Genomic DNA, 17114 nt, shown 5'->3' with positions numbered 1-17114 from the left:
TGATTCACCGTCGAAGAAGAGGCAGCTTCCATCCAAAGCAATGAGTTGGTGTTGAGCCACCCAGTGGACGAGATGCGTGGATTTTCTCCACACAACAGCTGTGATGCGGCGGTCCTGAGTGCAATGCACTGGTTCTGAAAGAAATGTGCTGCTACTGCTCTTGCAGCAGAGAATGCATTGGTCCCAAAGATGATGAGCTTGTTCCGAAGGTGATACACGTAATGAGGAGGATGCGCTTGTTCCAATGCATGCAAAGGTGAAGTTCCACCGGTTCTGATACCTGCAACAGAGAAAATACACAATTTCCGATGAGGATTTGTGGGTTGCCTTGAAGAAGCACCTTAGGCCTCACTTCCAATGGTCCAGGACTGGAGTGGCACCACTCAGCAGGAAAGACTCACAAATGACAGTGTCCAGGTGCAGATGCAGGTAAGATGGAAGTCTTTTATGTCACTGAGACTTCCAATCAGGGGCAAGCCAGCAAGCCCTTAGAGTCATTCTGCATTCAAGTGATGCAGGTCCAGTCCATCTCACCCAGGCAGGGGAACACCAGGCAGCAGGGTAGCATAGCAAGCAGCAAACCAGACTCAGTCCTTTCAGCAGCGCAGCAGTTCTTCTTTCTGGCAGAGTCTTCACAGGTCCAGAAGTGTTTTTAAGTCATGGTGTCAGAGGCCCAGTACTTATATTCAGTTGTGCTTTGGGGGAGAATTCAAAGAAGGCTTTAAAGTGCATAAGGTCCTATCTTCTTGATCTGGCTCCAGACTCACTACAGGCGTATTGGCACCCGTTTGTGTGTGAACAGGACACAGCCCATTCAGCTATAAGTGTGAGGCTGTGCCAAGCTCTTCCCTCCCATCACCCAGTACGGCGCAACAAGTCACACCTAAGCTCCCTTTGTATATGGCTGTATTGAGGGGATACACGAAGCCCAGCTGTCATCCAACCCAGACTCGAAAGAGACAGACAGCAGGCACAAAATGGCTTAAGTAAAAAATGCCAACTTTCTAAGAGTGGTATTTTCAGAACTGCAATTTAAAGCCACACCACCATAAGTTGTGATTTTAAATTGTGAGTCCAGAGGCACCAAACTTGAAAATTCTATGTCCTCACAATTGGGAATAACACTTAAAAGATGTAATAAGGAACTCCCAATGTTATCCTATGGGTACCAGGGCATGTAAAACTTAAAAGTACATGCCCTGCCTTTTAAATACATTTCACTGTGCCCTGTGGGTTATACAGGGCCTGCCTTAGGAGTGGCATATAAACATTAAAAGGGAAGGCTTAGGCCTTGAAAGAGGTTTAACTTGCCAGGTCAACATGGCAGTTTAAAACTGCCCACACAGGCTTCTCAGTGGCAGGCCTGAAACATGGTTAAGGGGCTACTTAAATGAGTGGCACAATCAGTGCTGCAGGCCCACTAGTAGCATCTCATTTACAGACCCTGGGCACATGTAGTGCACTTTACTAGGGACTTATCAGTAAATAAAATATGCCAATTGAGTATCAGCCAATGCTACCATGTTTAGAGGGGAGAGCACATGCACTTTACCACTTGTTAGCATAGGTAAAGTGCTCAGAGTCCTAAAGTCAACAAAAAACTGGTTGGAAAAAGAGGAGGGGAAGGCAAAATGTTTGGGGCGACCCTTCAGAGAGACCCATTTTTCAATAGGGGTTGAGGGAAGACTCTTCCGAAATCTGGGTACGTAACACCCAACCCATAATCAGCCCAAAGTGGGATAAATTCCACAGGTCACCATGAGCACAGAGGATTTCTTCATTGAAGATGTTCCTCTGAGAACGTAGACTTTACTTAAGAAGAAAAACTACTTTGACGTGATGAAATTCTGTTAATATGTTGCATATACATTTTAAATTTTAACTACATTGTTTGTAGATTCATTCAACTCATTCTATGAAAGGGGGGAATCCCTTTAGTATGCTGAGAAGTTTACAGAATGTGTAGATTTCCAGAGATACTGCTACATCAGTCTCTTGTGTATTTTTGCAGATAGACATACTATAGTTTTAGGGTTGTAGAAATATGCACTGCATTTGTTTTTTTTTCAACGTGTGAAAATTATTTTTCATGAAAGAAATCCCTTGCATACACCCCTAAAAATAGTATGGGCACCATTCCCATCCAATATCACACATGCTCCAAGGTTTTTGTGAATATTGTTATACATAGATTTATGGTGGAAATTCTCTTTATTTTCAGTGTATATGAATACCTAAAAAGTTGGTATGTTCTTCTTGATCACGTTTTAAATAACACAATTCCCCTACCCTCCTAAGACTTCTATTTTTTCAAAGTATTTTTTTAAAATACGGCTGTAGAAAACCCACTTAAAAGACTGTAAGTTCAACATTTGATGGAAAATGTTCACAGATCCTATTTCTAGGACTCCACATATGTCATTTGTAGGCAATATTGATGCTTTACCAACACCTAAGTAAAACTTAGAAGCACATAGACATGATTATTGAGGAGTCAGTGAGATGGCCTGGAGTTTACTCTGGCAATGTGAGGTGGAATAAGTTATCCTTCCCAAAAGCTTAGGACATGTTACTGTTTAAAACCGAAATGAATTATCCTGTGCTTTAACTATGTCATTGTGTTTAATGTTCTCATTAAATTTTACTTTTCTTTATTGAGTTTCCCCATTTAATGTAGGCAGGGCAGAAACACATAATCACAGAATGAAAGATATACCAGAAAGCAGCAAGAAACAAAGAAAAAGGAAGAGAGCCATCTTTACAGAGTACATAGGCGGGCATCACAAAGTCACATCGATACATCTTTCACAGCAGATATACAAAACTAAGATCAAAAGGATTACATACAGGAAATATTTAAGTTAAACCAAAAGCAATAATACAATCAATTCAACTCCCCTTGAATCCAGAGCTCTAAAGGCGCCCAGATCTTTGCACCAAGGGATCTTTTTTTCCGACCCTTCGTCCTATAAATAGACGTTTCTATATTGTAAGTAGCTAAGAGTCGGGCTCTCCAAGTAAAGAAAGAGGGAGGATCTGGGCTTATCCATTCTTGAGTAATACATGCCCTCAGTATTGCCATGGTGATAAATAAGAATTTTCTCTGACCATCAGAAAATTCATCAGAAGTTACTCCAATTAGCACTAGTTTCCCTGTCAAAACAACTGTAGACCCACATAATGAAACCGAAAACATTTGAATTGAGGATAAAAACGATGAGAGCCGGGGGCACGAAAAAAACATATGAAGAGTATCAGCTGCAAAGAGTCCGCATCTGCTACATGATGTACCCACAGTGGTCCCCCAAGGTGTATAATATAGGTCAAATAGGGCCATGTAATGCTGTGTACGTGCTCTTCCAGTGATCAGGATAGTATTAGCCAGTGTAATGGATTCCTGAAGCTGGATGTCATCACAGCCCAGCTTTTCATTCCACCTCCCTTGATGAATCTCTATATCATCTGGGCATGAAGAAACCAACAGTTTATAGTAAATGTAAATGTAAATTGATACTTGTATAGCGCACTACTCACCCGCAAGGGCCTCAAGGCGCTTGTACGAATACCGCTGTGGAACCCATCCTGGCTTTCCCTGTGAGGTGTCCACTCCTGGTCCTGGGCACCCCCAAGGTGGAGGGCAGGCATCCTTAGCGTTGTGGGGGGCCGTTGTGGAGATTAAGCAAGCTATTGCCCAGAGTTGCAGAGTGGGACTCCATGATTTGAATAGGCACCGAGGCGAGAATGATCAAGTCCGTGGAATTTTTGAGCCCAAGACCCGCCGAGGCAGGGAATTGAACCCTGGTCCCAGGCTAGACCTCTGCATCAGGGTCTGCCGCTCTAACCATTGAGCCACACTTCTTTTTTTACTGAACATGCTATCGATAAGCGGAATTCTCCGGAACCGAGAGCAATCCTGCGCGGAGAAGGTATTGAAAAAGCTATATATCTGCATATACTTAAAATAATCCTTGGCTGTTAAATTATACTTATTCAATAACTCCGTGAAAGGAATTAGCTGGTCATTCTGCCAAAGGTCACCTACACAAATAATTCCACGATTGTGCCACCTGGTCATTACGTGGTCTTGAAAAACTGGGGGAAAGGTACTAGAGAATGAAAAGGGAGTATATATAATGTTCTCTAGCATTACTTGGTTAAAACAGTTTTACTGCAAGAGATGTCATTGGTCACTCTGCTACTGTGTCCATAGAAAGTTTAATATAATCTCTGACTAATAAATTATTATTGATTTGTTTGGAAAAGCGTTGGCTTGGAAAGGCAGTCCCTTTGAAGCACTGCTGTCAAGGAAAAGAGGCCACTGAAACTATGTACCAATCCCTTTGCCAGGTAAATCAGAATGTCCTGGAGGTTAAGTTCAGGTTTGTTTTCATTAGTAGTCGTTCAACATTCCATGGGCTTCTGTGCCTATTCCTATTTCTAGGGTGATGGAGGTACTCCCAGTCATTTTGATGAGGAATGGTAAGCAGTCATTACAGTTCTGTCTCCAACAATGTTAGATTTGTGAGGTTACTCTGGTCAGGTTACAGCAAGTTCCAATGTTATGCTGACTGGCTTTGTATTAATCTTCCTAAATGAGTCTGGAAGTTGAATCTAGTCATGCTAGCCTTGCTGGATCTCAGGTTGTGGTTCAGTGTGTAGAAAAGAAACAGAACCTGGTCGTATTTAGGACCTTTTCCCGTCTGTACTTTGAAATGAATGTAATCCATTGTGCCATTTGAGACAACGTAGTTGGTGGAGAGCTCAAATAAAGTAACTATATAATTTAAATCAAAGCAGATCCAGGCTGCTTGAGTCTGCACCCTCTGTAATTCTATAATCTGTTTCTTGTGGTGTTCTGCATAGATGATATTACAATAGTTAAGTTTCAATAACACTAAAGCCATGGTTAAACCAATGTGATAAGTTATCATAGACCAAAAGAGACACTCTTTTGAGTAGCTGTAGGTGTTAAATTATTTTCTTGACCACTTCACTGAATTGTTAGCCAACTGATGTATCAGTTTTCAACAAACTATGTCCCAAGGTTCTTTATTGCTTTTGCCAGTAATGGGATTCCTCTGTTTCCGTAGGCCAGGTAAATGGCTTATTATTCTCTGAGGAATTTAGTCTTTCAGCCGGTCAAATAAGTGTATTTCTTCTTCATCTATAGGTATTTGAGATTTTTAGAATAAGATGATTTTTTGTATTGATATTCTTCGCTGCTCAGATGTATAAGGACATTTATTGTGAGGTGGTTAAAACAGGTTTCCAGATAATGGCAGTGTTCTTTGGGAAATGTTTGCTAGGATCTTGAAAATATTGTTTTGAAAAAAAATCATAAAGTTCCTGCAATGGTGGTCTGATACTGTTAACACTTTTTCAGAGTGTCCAACTTTTCTAATTATTTTGAAAAGCTCTCTAATTTTGCTAATCGTTTGATCAATTTGAGAGTCATAACATGGTTTATTAGCCATTTGAATTGCACTGTTATTTTGCCTCTCATAAGTTTTTAAAGTTGTTTTCCAGTTGCAAGACGAGGTTTCGACCACTGACAAATTTTGACCTATTCTTTTCATGTCGACTAATTCTGGGTATCACCTTTTCCTGGAAGTCTATCTTGATCATTGTTTTTAGCACAATAGGTAAACAATATCCAGCATCTTGGTCATTCTTTAGCATCAGGCAATGACTAAATTATCTTTTTAGCAGGGTACATGTAGGGGCAATGAAGCATTGACTGAACCTTAGAGTGCCTTACTCCTGTTTCTCATATGGGTTGTGTCCTTTTTATGATTATGAGCCTATTTATGGATTTGTATTGTGTGCACAGTATTTTCTCAGTTTATTCCTTATAAGATCACAGAATGTTAATTTCCTTTTATATTTGAAACCTTATGTTTCAGCATGAGCTCATCTGTGTTGTATATAATGGAAAGAGAATGATAAATGCAGTTCATCCAACATAGAGTTTTGCATTTGTTTTTGGGATGTCAAGTTATACTGAACAAGATATGATAGGGGACGAATGGCCACAGTCAATGACAGAATGACTGGACAGCTTTATTATGTACTGTCCCTCTACACCTCCTAACTAGGGGGCCCATTAGGATGACGGGCGGACATTGTCTGCCCGCCATCCTGTTGTGGGAAGGGACCGTCCGCCATAAGGGCGGGGGTCCCGTGCGTAGAATTAGGATGCACCCGCCACAGTGGCGGGTGCATCCTGCATTTTTAACATTGCGGCGGAAGAAGCACCGCCCGCCGCAATGCTAAAAATGCATGTTGTGCGTTTCAAAGCACAACATGACAGGCACCGTGCGGTGCCTGCCATGTTGTACTTTGAAATGCAGAGGGGTACCATTGTTTACCCCCCATGTGCACCCCCCACACCCCCTTCACCCTGGGGGGGTCCCCATAGCAAATATCGAATACCTTTCCACGGCGGCAATGCCACCATGGAAAGGCATAGGACCGCAGGCATTGTTGGCGGTGTCTCGCAGACCCGGCACCATAGGAAAGCACTGAAATGCGGCGGACGGACTTTCCATCCGCCTCGGACCCCCCAGCCATCCTAATGTGGCGGATGTCATTTTGTTGAGGATGGCGGACGGATTGCCACCGCCGGGCCGGCTGTAGCTACCACTGGCCTGTCGTGGGCAATCCGTCCACCATCCTAATGGGCCCCTTAGTTTGTGTTATGTCATATAGAGTTATGTTATGTTATGCAGATTTGTAGAGCGCACTATTGCCCGGTAGGGTATCTTGGTGCTGATCAGGTGTGATTCTAGCCAAACCTAGGGCCTAACAGGACTACTTGAAAAACCAGGTCTTCGTCTTCTTGCGAAACCCAAGAACTGAGGAGAAGGCTCTTATGTGCAATGCCATCGTTTGCCAGCAATTGAATGAAATATTGGTTGAAATATCAATACATACACTGTCTCTCAGGCACCCGTCAATGAAGAACCTTCATTATCCTCTCCGCAAACGCAGTGTATTAAATTTTTTTGCATATTAGATATGTGATTTCCTGAAAGCCTAGCTCTACAAATTTCATCGGTGGACTACATAATAATTAGTGAGAAATCACTAAGAGGCTTACTGTTAAAAATACTAAGTTAATTACACGAGTTCTCTATTGAGCTCTAATTCTCAAAAACGAAAATTCTTAACTACAAACTAGCCACAAAGTCAAGTGGGGAGCAGTTACTTACGTGCATGGCTAGAATGCTGCGAGGGATTAATTCTCGGTACTGTCTGATGGTAAAGTGCCATGTTTTTATTCTCATCAGGTCATCAAAGGTGAACTCCAAGATAAGTCGCCCTTCGGTACAAACCTAGGATGAGAAAGAAAAAACTGAAGTCGGATCTGGCCTTTCATTCCATGTTTCGCTTCACTATCGCAAGAAATCTTTGATGAATATGCAGGCATCTTGCCAAGGATATGAACTTTCAAGTAAATGATCATCAACAACTTTGTCATAAAATTTGCTTATAACCAAGAAATACATTTCAATAACCTAGGAAATTATTCGGAATTGTCGGAGAAGAATAAAGCTTGCCTTGTGAAGTAATTGTTGTGACTATAGACTAATGAATCTTTTAAATTACCATATTAATGATTACGAAAAGGTGCTGTATCTGAAGCCTTTAATTACTCTGAGTAAATTCGTGTGCTGCAGAATTCGACTTCTTGTACCTGTAATATACACTGTGGAAAACCAAGCGTCTAAAAATAAATAAACCACTTACCTTGCATTCACTGAGTGCAAGGTAAATGGTTTTATTCATGTCTATATTTAATTTTACCAAACCCGCCGACTGTCGGTTAGAGTTTTATTACAAAATCACAAAATCAAGCAGTACCGATTATATGCCACAAAAGGCTCAAAATTCCAGTTATACAGAACTCAGAGAGGTGTTATGTATGCAGGTAAATTTGGATACTGCATGATTCAGTATTTGGTTGGGTGTTTAAATATCAAACACAAAAATATTGTGCTACAAAAATATCATAGACAGAATATCATTATCAGCTACCAAAATATTATTATATATATTATTTATTTAGTATTCATAACTTCACATACATCTGCCTTGAAGATATTTCTATAATTAAAGGACACATAAGAGGAGTTTAAAAAACCTATACTCACCTATATATAATCGCCTTCCAAATATTTTTGGAGTGGATATTGTGAATACGATTTTTTTGCAGCAGCTATTTAAAACTGGCTATTTACCAGGAATTGTATTGCCTCCCCATTCCAAGTTCTGCACCAGAGAAAGCAGAATAATGCTTAATTTATGTATAATCTCTCCTGCACTAAGCAGCACAACTCCGAATTTTGGAAATTTCTCCTCCCCTAGCAACTTTTAACATATTTTACCTGCCAAACTGTGTGCGGGGAAAACGCAGTGTAAAGTAATTTATTAAATGTTTTAATCCCACTCCTCCTATAGTCAGGTTTCCAGGCCAAGGAAAAATTAGGCCCTTTATGGATGATTTAGTTTGGGCAGGGAACTAACCAGTGGTGTAGCTCGGTTGCCATGGGCCCAGTGCAAGCTCCTCAGCCTCCTTCAATAGAGTCTGCATTTGCCATATCACAACTTACTAACTCCCTCATACACACACTATTTTATTTCCGCTCTCTCCTCTGCATAGGTGCAAGTCAAAGCCATAACCCTAAGAAATATTTCCAAAACCAATAGGCTTGGCCCTTTTAAAGTGCATGCACACAAATACATATGCAGCCACCCCATACTCACATTTCCACCCTCACTTAGGAACATCCCTCATGCTGCATTTACACAGACATGGGCCTCACTCTGCATTCACGCAACTTTCAACCTATAGATCGCTTAACCTATACTTACAAAAGACAATGTTAATCCTGCATTCACACAGGCACCGACCTCACAATGCACTCACAAAACATGGTGGCTATCCTGCACTCACACAAGCACACCCCCCACACATAGGTACGCTGCTCAATAAGAAGAAGCAGAGTTTGGACAGATTGTGGCATATGAGGAACATGTTGAGTACCTGGTACATTGGTTCACAAGTATAATTCAAAGCTCTTTGAGTAAGCTACACTGAACCTTGAATGTCCACTGAGGATATCTTCCATGAGTCTCAGTTGGACCAGCACTCCAGACTGTGTGAGCCTCACATTCATGGCCATTTGTGAGGAAGAGTCTTGGCATAAAATAAAAGTCCCACTTGCTTCTAAAAAACAAGAAGGTGGTTTTCCTTGTAGTGTAAGCACATGCTAAAATAAATAAATAGAATTAAAGAAAAACTAAATAAAAAAATATGCCATCTAAATGTGGGGTACAAGTGCTTCAATAAAAAATTAAAAACAAAAGCTTGAAGTTTTGCACTTGTCTGTCATATTGGAACAGTTAAAAATGACTGAGTATACAGAATACCATTTCAACATGGTGGCAAGGTTTTGAAGCTTGCAGAAGTGATGCCTGGCGCCATGCATAAGAAAGTTACGGTCCGATGGCAGCAGAGCTGCTGGTACTCTCCTTACTCAATTAGCTCTAGACTGCATTGGCAAGTGAGCTGCTTGTGGATGAACAAAGGAAATATCTCATAAGGACCAGAGTAACACAAAGTAAACAGGCATAACACTGTTACTAAGTCTGCCTGACATCCTAAAAACTAGCGGTTTTCTTCTAGGCAAAGCCAAACATTTGCAACAAAGCCAATGTCTGAAGAGGGCTGACCCAATGCCCAATTGTATGTAAGCTGTCCTGAAAGGCTGAACTAATATGTGAATGATGCTCTGTCTGATGAATAAGTGAAGCAGGCTTACCTAAAGCCCATTTCTCGCAGCAAGATTATGCAATATCTTTGAGAAAACATTAGGCTGGGGCAACCGCTAAACCAGTCTTTTGGTGAGACCTGAAACACACAGAAATAGAAGGAGAACAGGGAGAAGCAGTGTAGTGTGTCCTTGGGTCACACTCAAAATACATAAAGCACTGGCCAAGAGCATCACAATCTTCCCTGAAAGATATGAAAGAAGGGTGGTACTGCAGGACCAGTTTACGTTTCCTTTAAAGACATGGAACGTGTAGTACTCAGGAAAGGTGCAAGCTTGCTTCCAAGACATGGAATAAGTGTCGTACTGCAGGGCCAGCCTGTGCAAGCTTCCTTCATGCACATAGGACACACATGGCATTGTAGGGCAACTGCAAACTTCCTGCAAAGACACTGAAAAGTATGACGCTGAGCAGCACCACTTAACACCTTACATGGATAGAAGTAGTCTAACTTGATTATTTGTAATTGCCCTTTGTGAATACCGAAAGTCATAAAGTTAGACTTTCGTCTCAGTTCACCTTTGCTAATCGAGCCTTGTTTTCTTATCTTACTTCACACGCTAGAAACCCCACACTGAATAATCCCACTATTAGTGTTAATTATTAACCCAATCACCTGAATGGATGTAAAAAAATCTGCAAGGGTGGTAGGGCTTTGGAATGGTTGTTTTTTTCAACCGGTGTTCAGAAACGGAAATGTGTCTAAACCGAGGCATGGAAGACTAATTGCCTTTCTCTGAGATGGTTATCTTGATATTTCTTATATAAATGATAGATTCACATCATCCATTATAACGTTAATTACAAAACACTATGTCAACAATATTATGACTAAAATCATCATATTAGTACAGGTGACCAAAACATACTAAAGATAATCATCATAATACTGGAAAAGATTATCATCATGCCGGAAAAGACCACCATAATGTTGGCAATAGTGTCATCACATTTATGTTAGTCACGAATGGAAGTGATGGCCGCCATATACTGTGGCATCCACCATCATGTCAGGGATAGGCACAGTATGCCAACGATTACTGCTGTAAGCAATCGATGACCACATTTGGAAAGATAAGGACAAAATCATGACAAGTACATGCTGTACTTCATAAGGTGTCCTGAATCCTAAAGTTACTAGGCACTGAGACTGAAATATTGCTGCAATAGTTGGTGAAGAAGCAAGACTTCAACTTTCAGCAAAAAGACAACAGATATAATAATATGCCAAGACATACGCCTTTCCAAAGCTGAGGATCATGAACTCAGAAGAAGAGGCTGATTTTTTAAATTTTATTTAACCTTTACAAAACTAATTGAAGCCACTAACAGAAGTCAAATAGGTGTATGTGCTTAAGTTTTTCTTTTCTTTTTTTTTGTTAATAAAGATGACCTCGTATTAAGTAAAAATGTATGTGCTGACACCAACAAAGACCTAGTAAAATTGCTATACTTATGCCACAGTTGGTTGCATGATTGCCCTTGTTTAAGAATTCTGCAATCTTTGAAGTCCTTTACTCAAATATGAGAGTAACCATTATATATTATGTGATTAAATAGAAATATAGACACCACTAAGGTCAACATGTTTTGCAGATGTTGTTCCTACTCGAGAGACAAATTGTCTAGTAAGTCTTAATGGAAAAGGCAGGTCTTAACAGTTGCAGCAAGTTGGGGAGCAAGCAAAAAAATGTAAAACAATCAAGACTGCTAAGTATCTCAATCCTTTTTTTTATTTTTTTTATTGAGAATTCTCTAGACACAATGTAAGAGCAATATACACATTATCCAGAAAAAAATAATAATAAATAAATACATTATAAATATAATTATCCAGCATCAAATACAGAAGAGAAATACAGAGCTAAAACGAGGCATTAACATCCAATTGAATAAAATCTGATTAAATTGACTGATTAATTCATTAATGAGGGATCTAAAAACCAATAGGGCATCGGGATAAAACTTGATACTTCAGTTTTCGAAGATAAAAAAGACGACAGAAGGTGCAAAAAGGCAAAAAGCAGCAGTTATATACATTATCATACACTGTAAGAAGATTTATCTCCCAGATCCGGCTCCTACAGCCTGGCAGCCCTCCAGGCGGCCACGGGAGCCCAGACTTTTAGGCCCATGTCTCTTGTTTTTTTACCCTTGAGCTCATACAGGGCCGCCTCCACATTATGCATACCTAAAAATCTGGACAGCCACATTTGAAAAGTTGGAGCCTCCTTATCTTTCCAAGCGGCTCAAATTAAAATACGAAGTACAGCCGTAGAAATGAATACCAGAGCTTCCGTCTCAGTGTTAAGATCCAGTTTACTTTTGCATCCTGCGATCATCAATGTTGGGGATAGATTTATTTTAACATCTAGCAGCCCCTCCAAGAATGCCTCGATCTCCTTTTTAATCGAATCCAGTTTCTCACACTGATAAAACATGTGTATGAGATCAGCTGGACCCTTTAAGCATCTGGGACAACTATTATCTGACCTTTTGCCCCAATCAAATAACTTAGATGGGGTGTAATATAAGTTAAACAGCGTTTTGAAATGTTGAGCTTTCAGGTTTGAGGACCGTAAGAATCTTTTATCCAATGATAGAACTCTATCGAGGTCTATGTCCGGGTCCTCCAGTTTAATGGCCCAAGCTGCCTCTGTTTTAACCATGTCATCCTGAGTTTCCTCCATAAATATCCTATAAATACCTTTGATTCTTCTACCTCCCCCCTTCAGATAATCCAAAATACAGCACCTTTTACCGAGAGTAATGCGAGGCCTCTTTGATTTAATTGTGTTAACCACTTGTGCATACTTACAATCCTGGCTACCATGAAGGAAATACCTCTGTTTCAGATCTTCTAGAGGTCTAATCTCATCTCTAATTATGATATGCCCCAGTGTCAGAATACCCTGTCACTCCCATTGTTTCCAGCCGCCATCGTTACATAGATTAGGGAAAAGGCCCGAATTCCATAGGGGAGTATGAGGGTTAAATCTAGGACTTCCCAAAACTTTCTGCGCTGCCACCCAGACCCCCCTGATACTTTCCAATGTTTTGTACCGCGTCTTTTTATAATACCGTCTCTCTGTTCTTCTTAATAGTACCCCGGTTGCCTCCCTACCTAATATCAGCTCAAAAATAGAGGGGGTAGCATTTTGCCTATTGGAAGTGTTTGATTCGTTTCCCCCAGAATTGAACAAGATAGCCATCTGCGTCAAGAGACAGGACCAATGATAATATCTGAGATTCGGCAGCCCCAGGCCTCCTCTTTCCTGTGGCAAGGACATACATTTTAAAGATCTTCTAACCTTTCCATATTGCCACAGGAAATTCATAAATATGGCTTCTATTCCTTTAATACATTTTTCCTCTATCAAAAAAGGGATAGCCCGGAATTTATATAAAATCTTAGGGAACATAGTCATTTTAATGACATTCGCTCGCCCTATTATTGAAAGATGCAGTGTATCCATTCTTTTTAAATCTGCCTCAATTGATTTCATTAGGGGGGTGAAGTTATCTCTAATTATAAACTCCGGCTGGGCATTGATCGTTACCCCCAGTTACACCACTGAGTCGACACACCAAAAATCTGATTTAGCTATATTCTTAGAACACAACACCTGGGTCTTTCCCTCATTTAAACGATAGCCTGACTGTCTCCCAAATTGCTTTGTGATGCTAACCACTTCCCGCAATGCTGCATCAGGTTCTGTAGAAACAATTGCCAAATCATCGGCATATGCCAATATTTTTGTTTGAAATCCCTTAGTAACTACCGGTTTAGTTAAAGGGTTATTCATTATCTGGTGTATTAAGGGATCTATATATAACGCAAATAAGATGGGTCAACACGGGCACCCCTGCCTCGTCCCCCGTGTAATATAGATCTTCTCAGAACTTTCCCCCATCATTTGGATCTTGGCAACTGGACTTGAATACATTGCCTGAATAGCCTCCCGTAATCTTGGTCCGAACCCCCTTTCTTCCAGGACTCCCCATAGGAATTCCCACCTGACGCGGTCAAGAGCTTTCTCTGCGTCGAGGCGGATCATTGCGACCCCTCCCACCCCAGCAGCATGGATATCAAATAGAGTAATAGCCCGTCTAATGTGGTCTGTTGTATCCCTCCCCGGTATGAATCCATGCTGCCAGGGGGAGACCAGGGTCCCGATGATCCTCCCCAAACGGGTTGCTAAAATCTTGGCAAATCATTTGTTATCCGTATTTATCAAAGATATAGGCCTGTATGAGCCTGGGTTTTCCTTAGGCTTACCCTTTTTGTGAAATACCACTATGTTGGTACTCATCCATGATTCCGGAATTTCGCCCGTATTTATAATACCGTTACAGAGGTCCAGGAGGAGTGGAGTTAATTCCTCCGTTAGCTTTTTATATAGCTCCAAAGGTATGCCATCGGGGCCCGCCGCCATCCCTGCTGCTAGATCTTGTAATGCAACCGATAGTTCGTCATCGGTGATATCTTTTTCGAGGGTTTATCTGTCACCCTCAACCAATTTAATTCCCATTCCCACCCACTCTGTCATTGGGCGGTCTGTGGTTAATTCCTCCTGATACAATACTTGATAGTACCTTTTAAAAACATCCAAAATTTCCAACGGCTCCTCATAGCTCCGGCCCTGCTCTTCGATACGTGTAATGGTATTTTTGGAAGCGACCTGTCTGATGCGGAGTGCAAGTGCCCTCCCTGCTTGTTTCCCTGTTTCATAGAGCCTACCTCTCTGCGCTTGATATTCCGCGGCTGCCTTTTTAGCCAATTGATTCTGTATTTCTGCTCTAATGGCACTTACTCTTTCTAAGCTTTCTGTACCCGCCCTCCGCTGAGAAATATCTTCACTATGCTGTTCCTCATTAGTTGTTCTCTCTCTAAGCTAATCTTTTTCCAGATTCGGGCAGTGTAGCTGATAGTTTCTCCCCTTAAAGCAGCTTTATAGCTATCCCAAACTGAATTTCGTGAGGCACTGTATCTGTTCGCGTCAAAGAAAGCCTGTGACCAGTTCTTGATATACCCCACGTAAGTGCTATCTGTTAAAAGCTTCCTATCAAAGGTCTATAGGGTCTATATTTTTTGACAGGCCTATTAGTATTCATCGTTAGTATCAGAGGATTATGGTCCGATATTATCATTGGTAATTTACAAATTTTAACCTTGGTCAACTCTGTGGCAGATACCAAGAAATAATCAAGTTTGGAGTATTTCTGGAATAGGTGAGAAACGTATGTGAACCCAGGGTTCCCTGGTTCATTATTCCCCCAGACGTCCCTTAATCCATGTGATTGCATCATTGAGCAAACTGCCTGGAATACCCTGGGTTTGCTTCCAGAGTATATAGTTCCCCCCACGAAGTCTGCTGAGATATTCAGATCCCCACAAACCACAATAGGGGCTGGCCAGCCCGTCAGTTCCTTTTCCAACCAGTCAAAGATCTCAGGATCGTCACTATTGGCCCCATAGATTCCACAGATGGTGATACCTATATTCATTTCACATACTGCCCACCTACCCATAGTATCTGCCTTAGACCGTTTAACTCCACCAGACCCACTTTTCCTATAATAGTCACCCCCTAATTGTTGACGTTTGAGAGGAACAAGAAAGAATCTTAAAGCCCTTTAAATTAAGCCAGTGTTTTTTACCCCAGGGTAGGTGAGTTTCTTGCATACACAAGATGTCCATCGGTACGGATTTTACAAATTCCTCTAACCTACCTCTTTTTTTCCAATCATTGAGGCCCCCTAAATTCAGAGAACAGATCCTGAGTTTAGACATACTCCTGTCTACCTGCTTCCTTCTCTTCAACCTACCAAATTATCATACTGGAAACATATTTAAACCATAGATCTTGTTTCAACTGTCTAAAATTACATAACATTAGTGTCATAAATTCTCTTTTTTAAATTTGCACCCCCCCCACTACCGCCCACCCTCCCACCCCCACCTACCTCTCCCCCCTCTACCTTCCCACCCCCGACCCCTAACCCCCTGAACCCCCCTGAACCGTGCACCCTCCCTTGTGAACCGCTCAGACTAAGTCTGTGCATGTGATGGATTGCAGTATAATAGTGAGGACTACCTGAGTTACTACTTCATTCCAAAACCTCCACCTTCCACCAACGCCCACCATCAACTCATCAGAGAAACGAGGAAAAAAGCGATTGAAGACAGAATCTCCACCCACGCACACAACAGCAAGGAACTCTTCAGCATCATCAAGGAGTTCGCCCAACCCACCAGCGAGTCTACCGACATCCCTCCCTCACAAGACCTCTGCGACAAACTCAGCATCTTTTTCCACCACAAAATCAAGAGCATCTACGACAACTTCGACGAAGACAACCAACACACTGAACCCTCACCAACCACCCCCGACACCCGGAAACCAGCGATTGATGACTGGACAGCCCTCACCACCGAAGACACACTGAAGACAATGAAGTCAATCCACTCAGGGGCCCCCACGGACCCCTGCCCCCACCACATCTTCAACAGAGCTGCCAACACCATCGCACCCATGCTCCGCCAAACCATCAACCGCTCCCTGGCGACCGCCTCATTCCCCGATGACTGGAAACACGCCGAGGTCAACCCCCTCCTAAAGAAACCCTCAGCGGACCCCACCGACCTCAAAAACTACAGACCCATCTCCCTGCTCCCGTTCCCAGCGAAAGTCATCGAGAAAGCCATCAACAGCCAACTCGCCACATTCATTGAAGAACACAACATCCTCGACTCCTCCCAATCCGGCTTCAGAAAAAACCACAGTACGGAAACCGCCCTCCTCGCCGCAACAGACGACATCCGCACCTTACTGGACAAAGGAGAAACAGTAGCCCTCATCCTCCTCGACCTATCAGCGGCGTTCGACACAGTCTCCCACCGCACCCTAATACGCAGACTCTACGATGCAGGAATCCAGGACAAGGCCCTCGACTGGATCTGCTCCTTCCTCTCCAGCAGGACGCAGCGGGTCAGACTCCCCCCTTTCCTCTCGGACCCCACACCTATCACCTGCGGAGTCCCCCAGGGCTCCTCCCTCAGCCCGACGCTCTTCAACGTCTACATGGCTCCACTTGCCCCCATCGTCAGAACCTACGGACTCAACATCGTGTCATATGCAGACGACACCCAGCTCATCCTCTCCCTATCCAACGAGCCCAACACCGCCAGACGCAACTTTCGAGAAGGCATGGAAGCCGTCGCCAAATGGATGAAAAACAGCTGCCTACAACTAAACACCAACAAAACAGAAGTACTC

At 42.2% G+C, this 17114-nt stretch overlaps 1 protein-coding gene across 4 annotated transcripts in view; it reads right to left on the bottom strand.

Moving 5' to 3' along the window:
* The window catches only part of LDB2 (LIM domain binding 2), a 1235060-nt gene that overhangs the window by 297659 nt on the left and 920287 nt on the right, over positions 1 to 17114 (bottom strand). For all 4 annotated transcript variants that reach the window (XM_078678432.1, XM_078678431.1, XM_078678430.1 and 1 more), the window contains exon 4: positions 7212 to 7334. In XM_078678432.1, coding sequence (XP_078534558.1) covers positions 7212 to 7334 — 123 coding nt within the window. The remainder of the gene's footprint in view (positions 1 to 7211; positions 7335 to 17114) is intronic.

Source organism: Lissotriton helveticus, chromosome 2_2 (assembly GCF_964261635.1).
Source record: "Lissotriton helveticus chromosome 2_2, aLisHel1.1, whole genome shotgun sequence".
In the NCBI taxonomy this organism is placed as follows: domain Eukaryota; kingdom Metazoa; phylum Chordata; class Amphibia; order Caudata; family Salamandridae; genus Lissotriton; species Lissotriton helveticus.
This window is presented reverse-complemented; position numbering and strand designations above follow the sequence as displayed.